The 17,701-nt window shown below is 43.2% G+C and overlaps 2 protein-coding genes across 2 annotated transcripts in view; both read left to right on the top strand.

Moving 5' to 3' along the window:
- Positions 1-11,559, top strand: part of LOC308570830 (interferon-induced very large GTPase 1-like) — a 110,504-nt gene extending 98,945 nt beyond the window's left edge. The window contains exon 15 of the mRNA XM_081165799.1: positions 6,164-11,559. Coding sequence (XP_081021925.1) covers positions 6,164-10,884 — 4,721 coding nt within the window. The 3' untranslated portion in view covers positions 10,885-11,559. The remainder of the gene's footprint in view (positions 1-6,163) is intronic.
- A 19-nt stretch (positions 11,560-11,578) lies between these two features.
- On the top strand, positions 11,579-14,500 carry LOC308570699 (interferon-induced very large GTPase 1-like). The gene is given in 3 exon segments (XM_081165611.1): positions 11,579-12,061; positions 12,063-12,158; positions 13,200-14,500. Coding segments are annotated over 3 exon segments (1,401 nt in total). The 5' UTR covers positions 11,579-11,587; the 3' UTR covers positions 14,031-14,500.
- The last annotated feature ends 3,201 nt before the right edge of the window (positions 14,501-17,701 follow it).

Raw genomic sequence — 17,701 nt, 5'->3', positions numbered from 1 at the left:
TTGGAAGAGAGATCTTACGCTCTCGTAGCAGAGTAGAATCATAGAATCATAGAGTTGGAAGAGACCACAAGGGCCATCGAGTCCAACCCCCTGCCAAGCAGGAAACACCATCAGAGCACTCCTGACATATGGTTGTCAAGCCTCTGCTTAAAGACCTCCAAAGTAGGAGACTCCACCACACTCCTTGGCAGCAAATTCCACTGTTGAACAGCTCTTACTGTCAGGAAGTTCTTCCTAATGTTTAGGTGGAATCTTCTTTCTTGTAGTTTGGATCCATTGCTCCGTGTCCGCTTCTCTGGAGCAGCAGAAAACAACCTTTCTCCCTCCTCTATGTGACATCCTTTTATATATTTGAACATGGCTATCATATCACCCCTTAACCTCGTCCTCTCCAGGCTAAACATGCCCAGCTCCCTTAGCCGTTCCTCATAAGGCATCGTTTCCAGGCCTTTGACCATTTTGGTTGCCCTCCTCTGGACACGTTCCAGTTGTCAGTGTCCTTCTTGAATTGTGGTGCCCAGAACTGGACACAGTACTCCAGGTGAGGTCTGACCAGAGCAGAATACAGTGGCACTATTACTTCCCTTGATCTAGATGCTATGCTCCTATTGATGCAGCCCAGAATTGTATTAGCTTTTTTAGCTGCCGCGTCACACTGTTGGCTCATGTCAAGTTTGTGGTCAGCCAAGACTCCTAGATCCTTTTCACATGTACTGCTCTCAAGCCAGGTGTCACCCATCTTGTATTTGTGCCTCTCATTTTTTTTGCCCAAGTGCAATACTTTACATTTCTCCCTGTTAAAATTCATCTTGTTTGTTTTTGCCCAGTTCTCTAATCTGTCAAGGTCGTTTTGAAGTGTGATCCTGTCCTCTGGGGTGTTAGCCACCCCTCCCAGTTTGGTGTCATCTGCAAATTTGATCAGGATGCCCTTGAGTCCATCATCCAAGTCATTGATAAAGATGTTGAATAAGACCGGGCCCAAGACAGAACTCTGTGGCACCCCACTAGTCACTCTTCTCCAGGATGAAGAGGAACCATTGATGAGCACCCTTTGGGTTTGGTCAGTCAGCAAGTTACAAATCCACTGAGTGGTAGCATAGTCAAGACCGCATTTTACCAGCTTCGTTACAAGAATATCATGGGGCACCTTGTCAAATGCCTTGCTGAAATCAAGGTAGGCTACATCCACTGCGTTCCCTTCATCTACCAGGCTTGTAATTCTGTCAAAAAACGAGATCAGGTTAGTCTGACATGACTTATTTTTCAGAAATCCATGCTGACTATTGGTGATCACAGCATTCCTTTCTAGGTGCTCACAGACTGTTTGCTTAATGATCTGCTCCAGAATCTTCCCTGGTATTGATGTGAGACTGACTGGGCGGTAATTATTTGGGTCCTCTCTTTTCCCCTTTTTGAAAATAGGGACAACATTTGCCCTCCTCCAGTCTGCCGGGACTTTGCCTGTTCTCCAGGAATTCTCAAAGATGACTGCCAGTGGTTCTGAGATCACATCTGCCAGTTCTTTTAATACTCTTGGATGCAGTTCATCTGGCCCTGGAGACTTGAATACATCTAAACTAGCCAAGTATTCTTGTACTATCTCCTTAGTTATTCTGGGCTGTGTTTCCTCTGCTGAATCGTTTGCTCCAAATTCTTCAGGTCGGGCATTGTTTTCTTTATCAGAGAAGACTGAGGCAAAGAAGGCATTGAGGAGTTCAGCCCTTTCTGTGTCCCCTGTTTGCATTTCACCATCTTCTCCTCTGAGTGACCCCACTGTTTCTTTGTTCTTCCTTTTGCTACGAACATACCCATAAAAGCCTTTTTTGTTGCTTTTAACCTCTCTAGCAAGCCTGAGTTCATTCTGTGCTTTAGCTTTTCTGACTTTGTGTCTACACGTGCTGGCTATTTGTTTGAATTCCTCTTTGGTGGTTTCCCCCCCTTTTCCATTTTTTGTACACATCCTTTTTTAATCTTAACTCAGTTAAAAGTTCTTTAGATAGCCACCCTGGCTTCTTTAAGCACCTTCCATGTTTCCGTCTCATTGGTATTGCCTGCTGTTGTGCTTTTACTATCTCCCTCTTAACAAACTCCCAGCCATCATGAACTCCCTTTCCTTTTAGTATTACTGTCCATGGGATCTCACCCAGCACTTCCCTAAGTTTTATGAAGTTGGCTTTCTTAAAGTCAAGAAATTGAGTCCTAGTATGCTTGGCTGCTCCTTTCTGCTGTATAGTAAACTTCAGAAGAGCATGATCACTCGCGCCTAATGATCCTTCCACTTCTACCCCACTAACCAGGTCATCAACATTGGTTAGGACCAGATCTAAAATGGCTGTTCCTCTTGTTGCTTCTCCCACTTTCTGGACAATGAAGTTGTCTGCAAGGCCAGTGAGGAATCTGTTTGACCTTATGCTCTTGGCTGAGTTTGACATCCAACAAATATCCGGGTAATTGAAGTCCCCCATTACTACTATCTCCCTTCATTTTGCATGCTTGGCCATCTGTTCCAGGAAGGCATCATCTATGTCCTCCGTTTGGCTCCCACAATGAGGTCTCTGTTATTCTTCTCTCCCTTAATTTTGACCCAAATGCTCTCACTTTGGCTTTGAGGTTCTAAATCTTGGATCTCTTCACAACTTCACAGGTATACACATCCCTGACATATAACGCCACTCCTCCTCCTTTCTTGTCTGGTCTGTTTCTCTGAAATAGATTGTATCCCCCCATTATTACATTCCAGTTGTGGGACTTATCCCACCAGGTTTCAGTGATGCCTATGTCATATTTAGTTTGCTGTACCAAGAGCTCAAGCTCATCTTGTTTATTTCCCATGCTTTGCGCATTAGTGTACAGACATTGAAGTCCATTAATCATTCCCCCGTGTCTCTTATTTAAGGATTTTTTCCTCCCACCACTAGGTCCGCGTGCTGTTTGCTCCATTTGGTCTATGACATTTGGATGATCATCTTCATTAATTGATAGACTCCTACCTTCAGGAGCACTGTCTCCCTCCCCCACATTAGTCAGTTTAAAGCCCTCCTGATGAGGTTTCTGAGATTTTTGGCAAAAACATTTCTCCCAACCGTTGTGAGGTGCAGCCCATCGCTTGCCAGAAGTCCATCTTCAAGAAACTGCAGTCCGTGATCTAAGAATCCAAACCGTTCCTGTTTACACCATTTGCGAAGCCAGCTGTTCACTTCCACTATTTTTCCTTCTCTTCCTGGGCCACGTCGTTCAACTGGGAGGACAGATGAGATGACAATTTGTGCATTTAGTTGCTTCAATTTCCTGCCGAGAGCCTCGTAGTCTCTTTTGATCTTCTGGAGGCTATTGCTTGCAGTGTCATTGGTTCCCACATGAACCAAGAGGAAGGGGTATTTGTCAGTGGGTTTTATGATTCCTTGCAGTCATTCAGTTACATCTTGGATCTTAGCCCCGGGGAGACAGCATACCTCCCGAGACATCTTGTCAGGCCCACAGATCACTGCTTCTGTTCCCCTCAGTAGGGAATCCCCTATCACCACTACACGCCTCCTCTTAGGTTTGGTCGGTGTTCTTCCATGAGCTGTCCGTTCCAAGGTCGCCTGCACATTCCCTGAGGACTGACTTTGCTGCTCGTCTTCATATACCTGATCGACTGTCATGAGGGAGAGATCCTCAAATGGAGTCTGCTCTTCGTCTTCCATGCTAGGGGAGAGGACCTCAAAGCGATTGTGTATTTCTAAACAATCAGAGCGAACCCTGGGCCTCCTACTTCTTTGAGTCACGTTTCTCCATATATCTGGCTCCTGTGTTGGTGAACTAGCCTCCTTCTCAGGGGAGTCCCCTGTCTCCTCCTTGGTGGAGACGGTGTGCTCTGTTGCTTCCAAGAAGAGCTCCAGCTCTCTAATTCTTTGGAGCGTAGTTACACGTTCCTCCAGTTGCTGGACTTTGTCTTTTAAGAGGGCAATCAACATGCAATTGCTGCAGGTAAAGCTGCCTGCAACCTTTGGCAAGATGGCAAACATTGCGCAGGAACCGCAGGCGACTGCAGCTGTCCCCCCCCCCTCCATCTTGAGAACGTGTCATTGGGGGCGGCTACAGCGGTCCTCCATCATAAAAAGCATGAAGACAGGACAAATAACTCTCCCCACAAGAAAAAAACCTAGGTCTCCCCCAACAAACGTTTGAGACTAGCTCCCCTAAATCTAAAAGATGGATTAAACTGTGCACGCCGCTAGGCGCGCGCTGCTGCCCTGCTAGCTCTGATAAGCTCCTCCCACAGCTAATCCCCTGCCTCAACAGAAACCCTGCCCCCTCTGACCTTTGCACAGGGAGAACAGCTAATCAGCCACAAAGAAGCACACACACACACACACACACACACACACAAGAAAACCCTTTTTGCTCCTCCTTCAACTGCTGCCCTGCTAGCTCTGATAAGCTCCTCCCACAGCTAATCCCCTGCCTGTAAATGCCACATGCTTAGGGAGTACTCTTCAGCTCCATGGAACCATTTGTGTGGAGTACCTCAGGGTTCAATTTTATCCCCTGTGCTGTTTAACATCTACATGAAACAGTAGTTTCATGAGTAGGATCATCCTAAAACAGTTCAGGACCACCCACAGTCTCCTCAGAGAGAAAGGCCTGCTTTGGGGTGGGGGGTGGAGAGAAGCCCTGCATGCTCCGACAGTCTCCTCAGGTCTGTTTGACTTTTCTCACACGTTTAGTTATTGTCCATCTGCTGGAAAAGTTCATGGGTAGAGCTAAGTAGAACGGTGATTGCTCCAACCACATTAAAACTGCATTAGTTACTTCTACCCTCAACTGCCTTCAAACAAACATTCCCCAGGAAGAAAAAAAAAACTAGGCTAAAATAAATAACTTATACTTAGCTTTGAAAATAAGTAAATGTTTTGCTCATGGCATCTCCAGATGTTACAGCAAACAAGTCTCCATCCACTGGCAGAAAAACAAAGGTGAAAAATGTTCTAAATGACCTTAAAAGGTATTGGTTTCCTTACAAAAGGATCATGCAATGTTTGGTTTAGCAAAGATGCAGGCTTTAAAATCTCCCTTTTGGAGAGATTCAGTTCACTTGGTTTTTCTTGCAGCTGGGAGCCAAAGGAGGTGGGGAGAGAATGTGAGGGAGCTCCACCGCCCACTGTCAACCTAAGCTCAGGTTAACCCTTTCATGCTCACTTCTGCCTCGGTGTCCTCACCCAACCATTGGCCTGTGGCCTCTGGAAAATAACCCACAAAGGAATGTAGCTGTGTCTTCTTCAAAAATCTTTTTGAACATAACAGAAAACTGCAGTGATATTTAACATTGTCACATGCTGATGTCTGTTGTCCTATCACTCATCTTCTTCCAAAAAGTCCACCTTTTAGGGGATGCAGCTCTGTTGCACAAGGGTGCCAAATCTGCTTTTTAATTGCACATGCTGAATTTGTCGATAGGTGGGTGACTCCCACCCAGAAATAATGACAGTCTGAAATCACCCCAAGACACAGAAGTCCTGTGCAGAGGAAGGATGCTAACTGATTTTCTTTATCCATCTCAATTGGGGTTTAAGCCTGGTTTTGGCAGAGAAACTGCTTTGGTCATCCTGTATGATGACCTCTGTCAAGAGAGAAATAGTGTTTGTGCAAATTCTTGTCAATCTTTCAATTCCATCTACCACAGTATCCTTCTGGTGCAGCTGTCCAAGCTAGGAGTGGGGTGCACTGCTTTGCAGTGATGCTTAGGGGGTGATCTTCAGCTCCATGGAGCCATCAATGTGGAGTTCCTTGGGGTTCAATTTTATCTCCTATGCTGTTTACCATCTACATGAAACCACAAGGTAGGGATCATCCTGAAACAGTTCAGGACCACAATACCTATCCCCATACAAAGCAACCGAGATCCTGCAATCATCCTCTTGTGCCTCCTCCATGAGAGATCTGGAGGGAGGCAACATGAGAACAGGCCTTTTCTGCTATGGCCCCCTCCTTGTGGAATGCTCTCCCTAGGGAGGCTTGCCTGTGCCTTTGTTACATATCTTTAGGTTCCAAGCAAAAACATTTTTCTTCTCTTAGGCCTTTTGCTAATTAAACAAAATTCATGGCCTTTTAAACAGAGGGGGTGTTTGTTTGTTATTATCAATTTTAATATATTAGTAAATACGTTTCTCATTTTCTACAGAGAAAAGAAAAGCAGTTATGGATATTCTGTGCAAATTAAATCTAGAAAACCATGAAAGCAAGGCGCTCTCCCTCCAAGAAGTCCTGAAAATCAGTTTGGGGAGCTTGAAGGAATTCACACCTCAAACCTGGGAAGATTTGCCTTGGCATTTTCTGAGGAAGATATTGGCTCTGAATGTGACAGCCAGGAGCACCAGCTTCAAACAAGTTGTTTCTGATGATCAAGTACTTAGAAGAAATGAGGGGAATGAGAGGATTGATAAGGACATTTTCTTGACTCTTGAAATGGGTGAGAGTCATTCTTTGAACCCCCTTGATGTCCTTTGTGCTGTTCTGCTTTGTTCTGACAGTTTCCTCCAACAGGAGATCCTCCTCAAAATGTCCATGTGCCAGTTTGCCCTGCCTTTGATTCTGCCTCCCCTCAAGACCTCCAAGTGCACCCTGATGCTCTGGGCCATAAGGGACATCGTGAAAATATGGAGGCCCCATTCCTTAGCTGAAAGCAGAGGCTTCAAGGAGGACAGCCTGGTACTGACATCCATGCCAACTGTTTCCTTCGTACGGATGGGAAACTGTAACATATCCAAGTCCAAAGTCCTCAACGAGTTCCTCAGTCCTTCTCAGCAGCATAATGATTTCTTTCTACACCGAGATATGGAGTGTGGGAACATCCCTCGGGAAATTGCTGATGGGCTTGTAGAGATTGCCTGGTATTTCCCAGGAGGACGGACAAACACAGATCTCTTCCCAGAGCCAGTTGCTGTTGCAAATCTCCGTGGAGATGTTGAGTCTCACTGGGTGCAGTTCAGCTTTTTAACGCAGGTCTCCTCAGCTGTCTTCATATTTGCTGATTGTATTGGCGAGAGAGAATATACTCTCTTGTCGTCACTGAAGGTCTTGTCAACTCAGTTCTACTTTATCTTGGAAGGTCGCAGTAGAAAATCTGGTTGTACCTTGGAGTTCTTAAATAAACTGGCACCAGTGATTAAACTTGACAATTCACATATATTGGTAAAGAATGCCACAATGAATAAAGCAGTATTTGTAGAACTCCTTCGAGCTTCAGTTGGAAAAATAATAGCCTCAAATCCTAAGTGTGTAAGTATTGATAAGATGTGTACAACAGCCCATGAACTTACAATCCAGGTGGATGAAGACCACAAAGAATGTCAGGATGCCCTCAGACGTGCCACAGAAATTGCAGGAGAGATAAAAGATGTCGCAGTTTACAAGAAAGAAACACTGATACTCCAAGGTGATCTCTGGAAGAATCTGGCCAAAGTGGAGAAAGAACTATGCAGAATGGAAAGACAAGGGGACATGCCTTCAGAAAAATACAGATCAGAATTGAGAGGCAGATGGTTGGAACTGCGTAAACAGCAGAATCAATGTGAACTCACCCCTGGCTTGATGAAATTTGTTGATGCCATCAGACATTTGAAGTCTGCAGAGAAGCACTACTTCCTGAAATGGATGAAGTTCAACCTGGACCATATTGCTAGGGGAAATCTTTCCAAGTTACGTGCTGACTATAAAGAGAAATGCAAGAAGTTAGGAGATGATGGGCAGAAGATTGCAGAGGTAGACCAGTTGATATCATCCTCTTCCTTGGGAGTTGAGCATTTCATGCGTGAGCTGGGGCAGTTTTATGAGGCAGAATGCTCCATGGTTAATGAGGGCAAAATAGCTAAAAAAAATAGACAGTTTGCCCATTTCCCAAGCATTGCAGCTGAACTACTGCTGGAAGGGTTTCCCCTGGAGCTCATTGATGGTGATGCATCCAATATCCCCCTGCAGTGGATAACTGACGTTCTGAATAAACTCAATAACAAACTTAGGGGACAATCCAAGATGATGGTGATAACCGTTCTGGGGGTGCAGAGCACTGGGAAATCGACCCTTCTGAACACCATGTTTGGCCTGCAGTTTGCTGTCAGCAGTGGGCGGTGCACACGAGGTGCCTTTATGACGCTTCTTAACGTCTCAGAGAATTTGGTTCAGGAACTTGGCTGTGACTTCATCCTGGTGATAGACACAGAAGGCTTGAAAGCCCCTGAACTGGCCAAACTGGAAGACAGCTATCAGCATGACAACGAGTTGGCCACTCTAGTCATTGGGCTGAGCGACATCACCATTGTCAACATGGCCATGGAGAATGCCACTGAAATGAAGGACATCCTGCAAATTGTGACCCATGCCTTCTTCAGGATGGAGAGGATTGGGCAAAAACCCAACTGCCAGTTTGTTCATCAGAACGTCAGTGACGTTTCTGCACATGACCAAAACATGAGGGACAGGAAGCATCTTTTGGAACAGCTGAATGAAATGACCCAGGCTGCAGCAAAAATGGAAAAACTCAACAGGGATATCAAGTTTTCAGACATCATGGACTATGACCCAGAAATGCACAATTGGTACATACCAGGTCTTTGGCATGGAGTCCCACCAATGGCCCCAGTTAACATGGGATACAGTGAAAAAGTCCTTGAATTAAAGAAGAACATATTTGAATTCATAAAGAACCGCACATGTAAAATACCTCCCAAGGACATCCCTCAGTTTATTGAATGGGTGAAAAATCTCTGGAATGCTGTGAAACATGAGAACTTCATCTTCAACTTCCGAAACAGCCTCATAGCGGAAGCTTATAACCAGCTCTCCATGAAATATTCTGAATGGGAATGGCATTTTCGCAGAGAGATGCACCTCTGGGTGTCTGAACAGGAAACGTCAATACAGAATGTTTCTCCCGATGAATTTGATATACGCAGTTTGCAAAATGAGCTTTATCAGAAGCTGTTGGCTGGAGAACAGCAGATTTTGGAGAATCTGAAGCAATACTTTGAAAGCAGAGCAGCAAATCTGCATTTGGTAGAAAGGTACAGAGAAGATTTTGTCCGCAGTGCTCACAGCCTCAAGCAGGAACTGGAAAGTTATTCTTACAACAAATGTCAGGAAGCTGTTCGCATTAAAAAGGGGCTTCACAAGATTCACTCTCTACAAACTGAATATTTGAAAATAATTGAAGGAAAGGTTGATGGGCTACTTAAAAAATGCCGGGAAAATGAAGATAGGATTGAAGATCAAGAACTGGAAAAAGAGTTTGAAAGAATGTGGACGGAAACACTATCAGAAATATCACCTGTTCCCTTAGAGAAACGACAAATATATGAAGAGCTTGACTTATATTTGAGAAGGGAATTGTCACATCGAGGAAGTTCAGTCAATGTAAAATTACAGGGAGCAAAATCTTTGTTAAGCTACAGAATGAATACTTTTCAAATGAAATCTGAATATATGGATTCAACATGGTGGCACCGTGTGAAACACTTGATTGTTAAAAATGACGGTTTGCATGAGATAGAAGAACTTGCTAACTCCTTGATGGCTAAATGCAGTTCCTACATTTGTAAAAAGGTTGATTCCAAAGGAGACTATGATGATACATATTGTGGTGAACTTTTACAGATTATCAATGAAAAGCTACAGCAGCCTGATGCTCAGAAACTTCATATAGCAACATGCTTTGAAGTGGATCTAAAGCTTCACATTTTGGGGGAAGCAGCTCATGAATTTCAAAAGATGCATGAAGAGTTTATTAAGGAAAATGATCCCTATATACGCTTAGAGAAACTGAAGCCTCGTTATTTCTCAATTTTCAGAGATCTTTATCTGGAAAAAGATGCCCAGCAAATCAGAGCCAAGAATTTCTGTGACCAGTGTCTCCATCCTGCCCTTGTGAGTTATATCAACAAAAGACTTGGGATAGAAATAGTAGATGACATTCTCAACAGTGCACAGTCCATTGGGTATGCTAGTCGGAGCTTCTTCCAGTTCACTGTCCTGAAGGAACTGTTGGAAGAGGGTAATGTTGACAGTTACGTAAAATACCTTGGGGCTTATGAAAAGTTTGTCAAAAACTGGATCCAGAAACATATTTTGGATTACTATGCAGAGAATGAGGGTCTGAAGAAACTGGAGGGAGAGATTCTCTTTGCGATTGTAAAGAAAATTATAGAAACACTGGAAAAATTAAAGCATCAAGATATTGAGGCAGTCTCTGAATTTTTGGACAGTTTTTGCAGAGAAATGCAGAAGGAGTTAGTCATTCCTAAGGACAGTCTCTTAGGGGTACAGTTTAAGAATGCAACTGATCCTGCACAGTTTTCTGCTTGTGTTGAAAACTTCCTTGCTGATTTGCAGCAGCAAATAATATCTGAATATGATATCCTGGATCTCCAGTCTAAACTCTCCAAATTGCCTGTGAGCCCCCAGGATGAGATCTTCAAGCGGGTGTTTGGCTGTGGGAAGCAGTGTCCTTTCTGCGAAGTCCCCTGTGAAGCTGGAGGGAGTACTCATCAAGAGCATTTTGCAACTGTCCATCGGCCTCGAGGACTGGGAAGGTACATCAAAACAAAGTCAGAAAAGCTTGTTTATGATATCTGTTCCACTGCTGTGGCTTCCAACACTAAGTTCGAAAATCAGGACACAAATGGGGAATACTATCCATACAAAGATTATCGTGCATATTATCCAGACTGGTGCATCCAACCAGATCCCAGTATCAATGCTTCAGATTACTGGAAGTTTGTTATGAACAAATATAACTGTGAATTTGCAATAATTTATGAAGCTAAACCAGCTGATCTGCCAGCGGACTGGAAAAACATTACTGAAGAACAAGCACTGAAGGCCTTAAAGGACATTTATAATATGAAGTGAGCATTCTTATCTTGGCAGAAGAGAAACATGGATCTTCTTCCCATGAAAGCATGCCACCAAGTAGGCAAGTCTTAATAATGCAGGAAAGGCCCCTTGAAAGTTAAAATGAATCTCTTTGAAGGACCCTTAATTTTCAGATAACACTGATAGATAGGGAAAATAGGGTTCTGCATCCCTAAGTCCCTGGCTGGATTTCCATTTATTTCACTGTGCCTTAAGTTTTGTGCCACATATAGTGGAATGTTTTCAGCCAGTTGTGTCTACCTGCATCGCTGTGTTCATCTTCTCTGTTCAGGTGCACGTTTATCCCAATCTCATTTTTCTTCTCTTTTCCGATTGTCCTTAATTCAGAGCATATTATTTACCCTGAGCAGCAATCTTTCCTCTTCCCCTCCAGTGTATTAAAATACTGCTGCTAACTTGGAATTTGAAATTCACCAGGTGATGGCAGCATTTTAATTCTCAAATGGAGTACAGTGGTACCTCAGGTTAAGTATTTAATTTGTTCAGGAGGTCCGTTCTTAACCTGAAACTGTTCTTAACCTGAAGCACCACTTTAGCTAATGGGTCCTCCTGCTGCTGCTGCGCCGCCGGAGCACGATTTCTGTTCTCATCCTGAAGCAAAGTTCTTAACCCGAGGTACTATTTCTGGGTTAGTGGAGTCTGTAACCTGAAGCGTATGTAACCCGAAGTACCACTGTATATGCATATAATAAAAGATTTTGCTAACTCCTTGTTGTCCAAATGCACTTCATATATTGATGAAAAGCTCGATTCTAAAGGAGATTATGATGAAACCTACTGCATTGATCTTTTGTGTATGATCTATGAGAAGCTTCAACAGCCTGATGTTCAAAATCTTCATACAACCCCTGGCTTTGAAGTGGACCTTAAGCTCCACATCTTGGGAGAAGCAGCTCATGCATTTCAAAGGAGACACGAAGAATTTGTTAAGGAAAATGATCCTCACATGCGCCTGGGAAAACTGAAACCCTACTATTTTGCAATTTTCAGAGATCTTTATCAGGAAAACGATGCCCATCAAATCCAAGCTAAAGATTTCTGTGAAACGTGTCTCCATCCTGCTATAGTGAATTATGTCAACAATAGACTTGGAGTGGAAATAGTGGACCACTTTCACAATAGTGAGCAGTCTATTGACTTTGGCTCTCGGAGTTTTTTTCCAGTTTACTATCCTGAAGGATCTGTTAAATGAATGGGATTTTGACCAATATATTGAATACATCACAACCTATGAAAAGTTGAAATCGAAAGTACGAGATTGGCTCCATTATTTTCAAATAATGGAGGTGTATAAACAAGACAGGAAAATTGGCTTCCAGGTAGAGAGATCAAAATTAGAAACAGAACTGTTAGAACCCAATACTAAGAATTTGTCAAGAATGTATAACTGGTTGCTGGAATGGAATACACAAGATGAAACGGTTAAGTCAGCTATGATTAAGTGGGCACAAGACATTGGTCATGACATTATGTTTGCTGACTGGGAACAGTTATGGACCACCGGTATAAAGTTTACGGCATGTAATGCCTTAAGAGAGAATATTATGAAAATGATTTATAGGTGGTACATGACCCCAGTCAAGCTTGCTAAAATTTATCATCTGCCCAATAATAAATGTTGGAAATGTAATGAAATTGAAGGTACTTTCTATCACCTTTGGTGGACATGCCTGAGATTAAGGCCTTCTGGGAAATGATCTATAATGAAATAAAGAAGGTACTTAAATGTACTTTTCATAAGAAACCAGAGGCTTTTCTCCTGGGCATGGTCGGCCAATTGGTGCCAAAGAGAGACAGGACGTTCTTTATGTATGCTACTACAGCGGCAAGGGTTCTAATAGCAAAGTATTGGAAGACACAAGAACTACCCACGCTGGAAGAATGGCAGACGAAGGTGATTGACTACATGGGACTGGCTGAGATGACTGGCAGAATCCGTGACCAAGGAAAAGAGACGGTGGAGGAAGATTGGAAGAAATTTAAAGTCTATCTTAAGAACTGTTATAAAATTAATGAGTGCTAAAACGCCAAGGGTAGGAAAAAAAGAGAGATTACAGCTGTAAATGATTAGGTAAGAGAGAAGGGAAAAAATGAGTAACTAATTAAATTAAGTGAGGATTTGCTGAAGAAATTTTGAAATAGGGATGCAAAAAGGGGAGGTATGGGGAAGTCGGAGAAGTAAGATTTATGAAAAGAAGGTTTTGAAATTATACGTGTTTATGTGTTTGTTTGTTGGTGTATTGTGTATTGTATTGTGTTTGATATGTGTTGGAAAATTAATAAAAATATAATATAAAAAAACCTATGAAAAGTTTGTCAAGAGTTGGATATGGAAAAGAATGGTGGATTACTATACAAAAAATGAGGATCTGAAGAATCTGGAGGTAAACATTTTCTCTGCAATACTAGACAAAATTAGAAAAACATTGAAGAAGCTGAAGCATCAAGGTGCTGAGACAATCTCAGAATTTGTGGAGGATTTTTCCCAGGAAATGCAGAAAGAGTTGGTCATTCCTAAGGATAGTTTAGTGGGGACACACATGAAACAGGCATTTGATCCTGGCCACTTTTTTGCTTTTGTTGAAAGCTTCCTTCCTAATTTGCAAGAACAAATATTAAGCAGATTTAGAGACTTGGATATCAAATCCAAACTCTCCGAACTGCCTGTGAAGCCCCAAGACGAAATCTTCAAGCAAATGTTTGGCTGTGGGAAGCAGTGTCCCTTCTGCTACACCCCCTGTGAAGCTGGAGGGAGCGCTCATCGGGAGCATTTTGCAACAATCCCTCGACCTCAAGGATTTGGAAGATTCAGATATATAGATTCAGAAAAGCTGATATGTTCTCTGTGCTCCACCGATGTGTCCACCGATCAAGTGTTCCAAAATCAGGACACAAATTATGAATGGCATCCATACAAAGAGTACCGTACGTATTATCCAGACTGGCGTATCCAACCTGATCCCAGTATCAAAGCTTCTGATTACTGGAAGTACATTTTCAAAATGTTCAATGATTACTTTGCCAGAAAGTACAAGGCTAAACCAGCTGATCTGCCAGAGGACTGGGGAAATATAACCAAAGAACACGCACTGCAGGCCTTAAAAGATAGATACAAGTTGTAACCAACACTGCCATCAGAATGCTTGCCTTAAAGACCTGGAAACAAAAGTGATTTCAAACAAGTTTTTGCATTCACAGATTGCATCCAATTTTATTAAATGTATGCCATTTTTGTATGAAAATCTCAGACGTTATGCACAGCTGCCAAACATAATGTGTGCATAATATGACAAGGTTGCATGTTGAAATTAGCAAAACAATGATGTGTTTTCATTTTTCAGATGATGGTAAAAGTGTAAACGCCTTGCGCTAAAGTAGTCCTAGTCAGCAGCCATATGCATTCTTAGTTGTCTATATTATATGATATATACCTTTTGGGTAGTGAGGGACTTTTTTTTACTCTATAGCATTCAGGTATGTGATTGTATCCATGATTATTTGCTGCCCCCATATTTTGTAATTCACAGCCTAAAGCAGCACATATATTCTTTGTCTTTCTTTTCCAAGTGTAATAAACCAATCTTTCACTCTTTCCTGGTGTGACAAACTCTTTATTGGGTATGAGGGTTGAAGGTATTAATGCATTTTAATGAGTGCACACCCTAACTCTGTGCCAAAAGTTACATTCCTATTTTAGGTCCATGCTGGACAAACATGTGGGTTCAGACATGCACATTGTAACACACATCTGTGGGCAACTTTTAGGGCAACCTTTTTGCTGAAATGGTGCGCAGCATTTGTTTAGACCTGGGGTTTGCAAACTGTGGTTGGTGAGCTTCATCCTGGAAGACCACTTGCAATCTGAATTCTATGGAATTCAAATGGGTAATACAATGAAGTACAATATAATAAAAGAAGCGATAAAACTAAAATATTAGCTATTTATATACTGATGTTTCCTCCGTGAAGTTCAAGGTGACATACATGGGTGTCCCCTTCCCATTTTATCCTCACAACAACCCTGTGATGTAGGTTAGGTGGAGGGACAGTGACTGGCCCAGGGGCACCCAGTGAGCACCATTCCAATGCTCTAACCTTTACAGCACAATGGTTCTCGGCACATACAGCATCTAGGGAAAAGGGAAAGGACCCCTGGATGGTTAAGTCCAGTCAAAGGCGACCATGAGGTGTGGTGCTCATCTCGCTTTCAGGCGAGGGAACTGGTGTTTGTCCGCAAACAGCTTCCCAGGTCATGTGGCCAGCATGACGAAACCACTTCTGGCGCAATGGGACACCGTGACAGAAGCCAGAGCGCATGGAAACGCCGTTTACAGCATCTAGCACATCACAACTGCTGCAACAGGCATCAAGTGATTCACCAAGAATATCAGAAATTTTTAAATGGTCTGTGAGGGGGAAAAGTTTGAGAACCAGGGATTTAAAGCATACAACTTCCGACCTGCTCTCAGGAACAGGTGATTTCCCCACACAATTCTGAGCACTGCCACACCCTCAAAGCAGCTGGAGAGCATGATTTTGCACAACGTGCAAGCTTCTCAATCTGCAGAGAACTGATAAATTTGCAAAAGATCACAAACGGTTTGTCTCAAGCTCTTAACCCATCTAGTTCTCTGATTTAACGATAAAATCTGTGCTTGTTGTAGCCACAGCATCGGCATCCCTCATGCATGGTACAAGGCTGCCTTTCTGACTGATCGCCCTCCACTGGTTCAGGTAACATTGCAAGAGCTGTTGCTTAACCCCTGACACAAACACCGGGAGATACAGTCTCCCAAATACATACTGTAGGTTCCAGACCAGCCTTTGTCCACTTGGTGCCTTCCAGATATGTTGGACCACAGCTCCCATTAGCCACAACCAAAATCAAACTCAGTAAGTAAAGCCCTCAGGATTCTTCGGAGGAAGTTGGGTGTCAATGTAAGAAATGTTTCCTGTTTTACCATTAAAAAAATTCCCCTGCCAGTGGCCATAGAAACAAAGTGGCAATGACAGTCCTGCAGCTCAGGCCAGCGTCCAGCAACTGCGTGGGAAGTGAGAAGAAAGCAGACCCTGCAAGTGTCCGTTTTCCAGGGACAGCCCTAAATTTTCAGAATTCTGTCCCCGTTTCTGATTTGATCTGGGAATGTCCCGCTTTTCCTTAAAGGTAAAGGGACCCTTGACCATTAGGCAGGGGCGCCGACTTATAAAAAATATTGGGGGGGCCCATACCGGGGTCCTGCCGCTGGTTCGCTCGGGTAGCCGGGAGAACGCAGTTCGAGGTGGCGGTGTTGGGGAGAGACCCTCGCTCAGGGCGCCACTAGACTTGGCGGCCGGCGGCCTATCTGGGGGGTTTTGGAGCGTATTTCGGCGGAGCGATTGGGGAGGAGGGGGCTTGTTGCCGGATTCTTCAGCTGGGCCGGAGATCCGCTGCTGGGGGGTCCCTGGGCCGAGTTGTGAGCACGGCCTGCTGAAGGGAGATCCAGCCGATTGCGCGACGGGGACGGCCGGGGCTCTCCGGCTAGGGCGCGCGGCTGGCTGGCTGGCGAGGGAGCAGGTGGGGAGGAGGCGGGGGTCCTCACTCTCTTAGGAAACGCACCCGCGCGCCCGATTGCCACGAAGTCCGAAGGGTGCGTGTGTGGAATTAAAAAGCAAAAACGAGATACGGGCAGGGCAGGCAAAGAGTTTTCTGCAAGAGGATGGAGGGCAGGTTGAAGAGAAAATCACTCAGGATGAGACAGTCAAATCAGCCATGATAAAATGGGCTCAGGATATTGGGTATAACATCATGTTTGAGGACTGGGAAAGGTTATGGACCACCGGAATGAAATTCACGGCATGTAATGCCTTGAAGGAAAATATTATGAAAATGATTTATAGGTGGTACATGACCCCAGTCAAGCTTGCAAAAATATATCACCTGTCTGATAATAAATGTTGGAAATGTAAGGAGGCTGAAGGGACATTCTTTCACCTCTGGTGGACTTGTCCAAAAGTGAAGGCCTTCTGGGAAATGATCTATAATGAGTTAAAAAAGGTATTTAAGTATACCTTTCCCAAGAAACCAGAGGCCTTCCTCTTGGGCATTGTTGGCCAGAAAGTGTTAAAGAAGGATAGAACTTTCTTTATGTATGCAACTACAGCAGCAAGAATACTTATCGCAAAATATTGGAAGACACAAGATTTGCCCACACTGGAAGAGTGGCAGACGCAATTGATGGACTACATGGAACTGGCTGAAATGACTGGCAGAATCCGAGATTTGGGAGAAGAAACAACGGAAGAGGACTGGAAAAAATTTAAGGACTATTTACAAAAACAATATAAGTTGTATGAATGTTAAAAATTTACACGATTCGGAAACTATAGCTTCAGCAATTAGATTTGGGAAACAGGAAATTATATTTTAAGTAAGAAAAGGTCAAAATCTAAGGTAATACTATGTTTAATTTAAGATATAAGTAACTGATGAAAAGTATGTTAAATTTAGAGGTATAGTATTTGAAAAGTACAAAATAAGGTACGAAACAAGGTAATAATTTGCTGATATCTTTATTATAAAGAATGCAGGGTAAGGGAGATGCGAGGAAGTCCAGTTAGTTATATAAAAAATGTGTTGAATGGTTGGTTTTCTTTTCTTCTTTTTCTTTTTTTCTTTTTCTTGTTCTTTTACTTTTTTCTTCAGTGTATGTTTCTAACTTTGTATTTGAAACCTTAATAAAATATTTATAAAAAAAGAAGAAGAGAAAATCCTTTCGCTTTTCTGGGGCTCAGGGAAGTCTCAGAGCCGGAGGTT

This window comes from Podarcis bocagei (assembly GCF_964188305.1).
Source record: "Podarcis bocagei genome assembly, chromosome: 13".
Classification (NCBI taxonomy): domain Eukaryota; kingdom Metazoa; phylum Chordata; class Lepidosauria; order Squamata; family Lacertidae; genus Podarcis; species Podarcis bocagei.
This window is presented reverse-complemented; position numbering and strand designations above follow the sequence as displayed.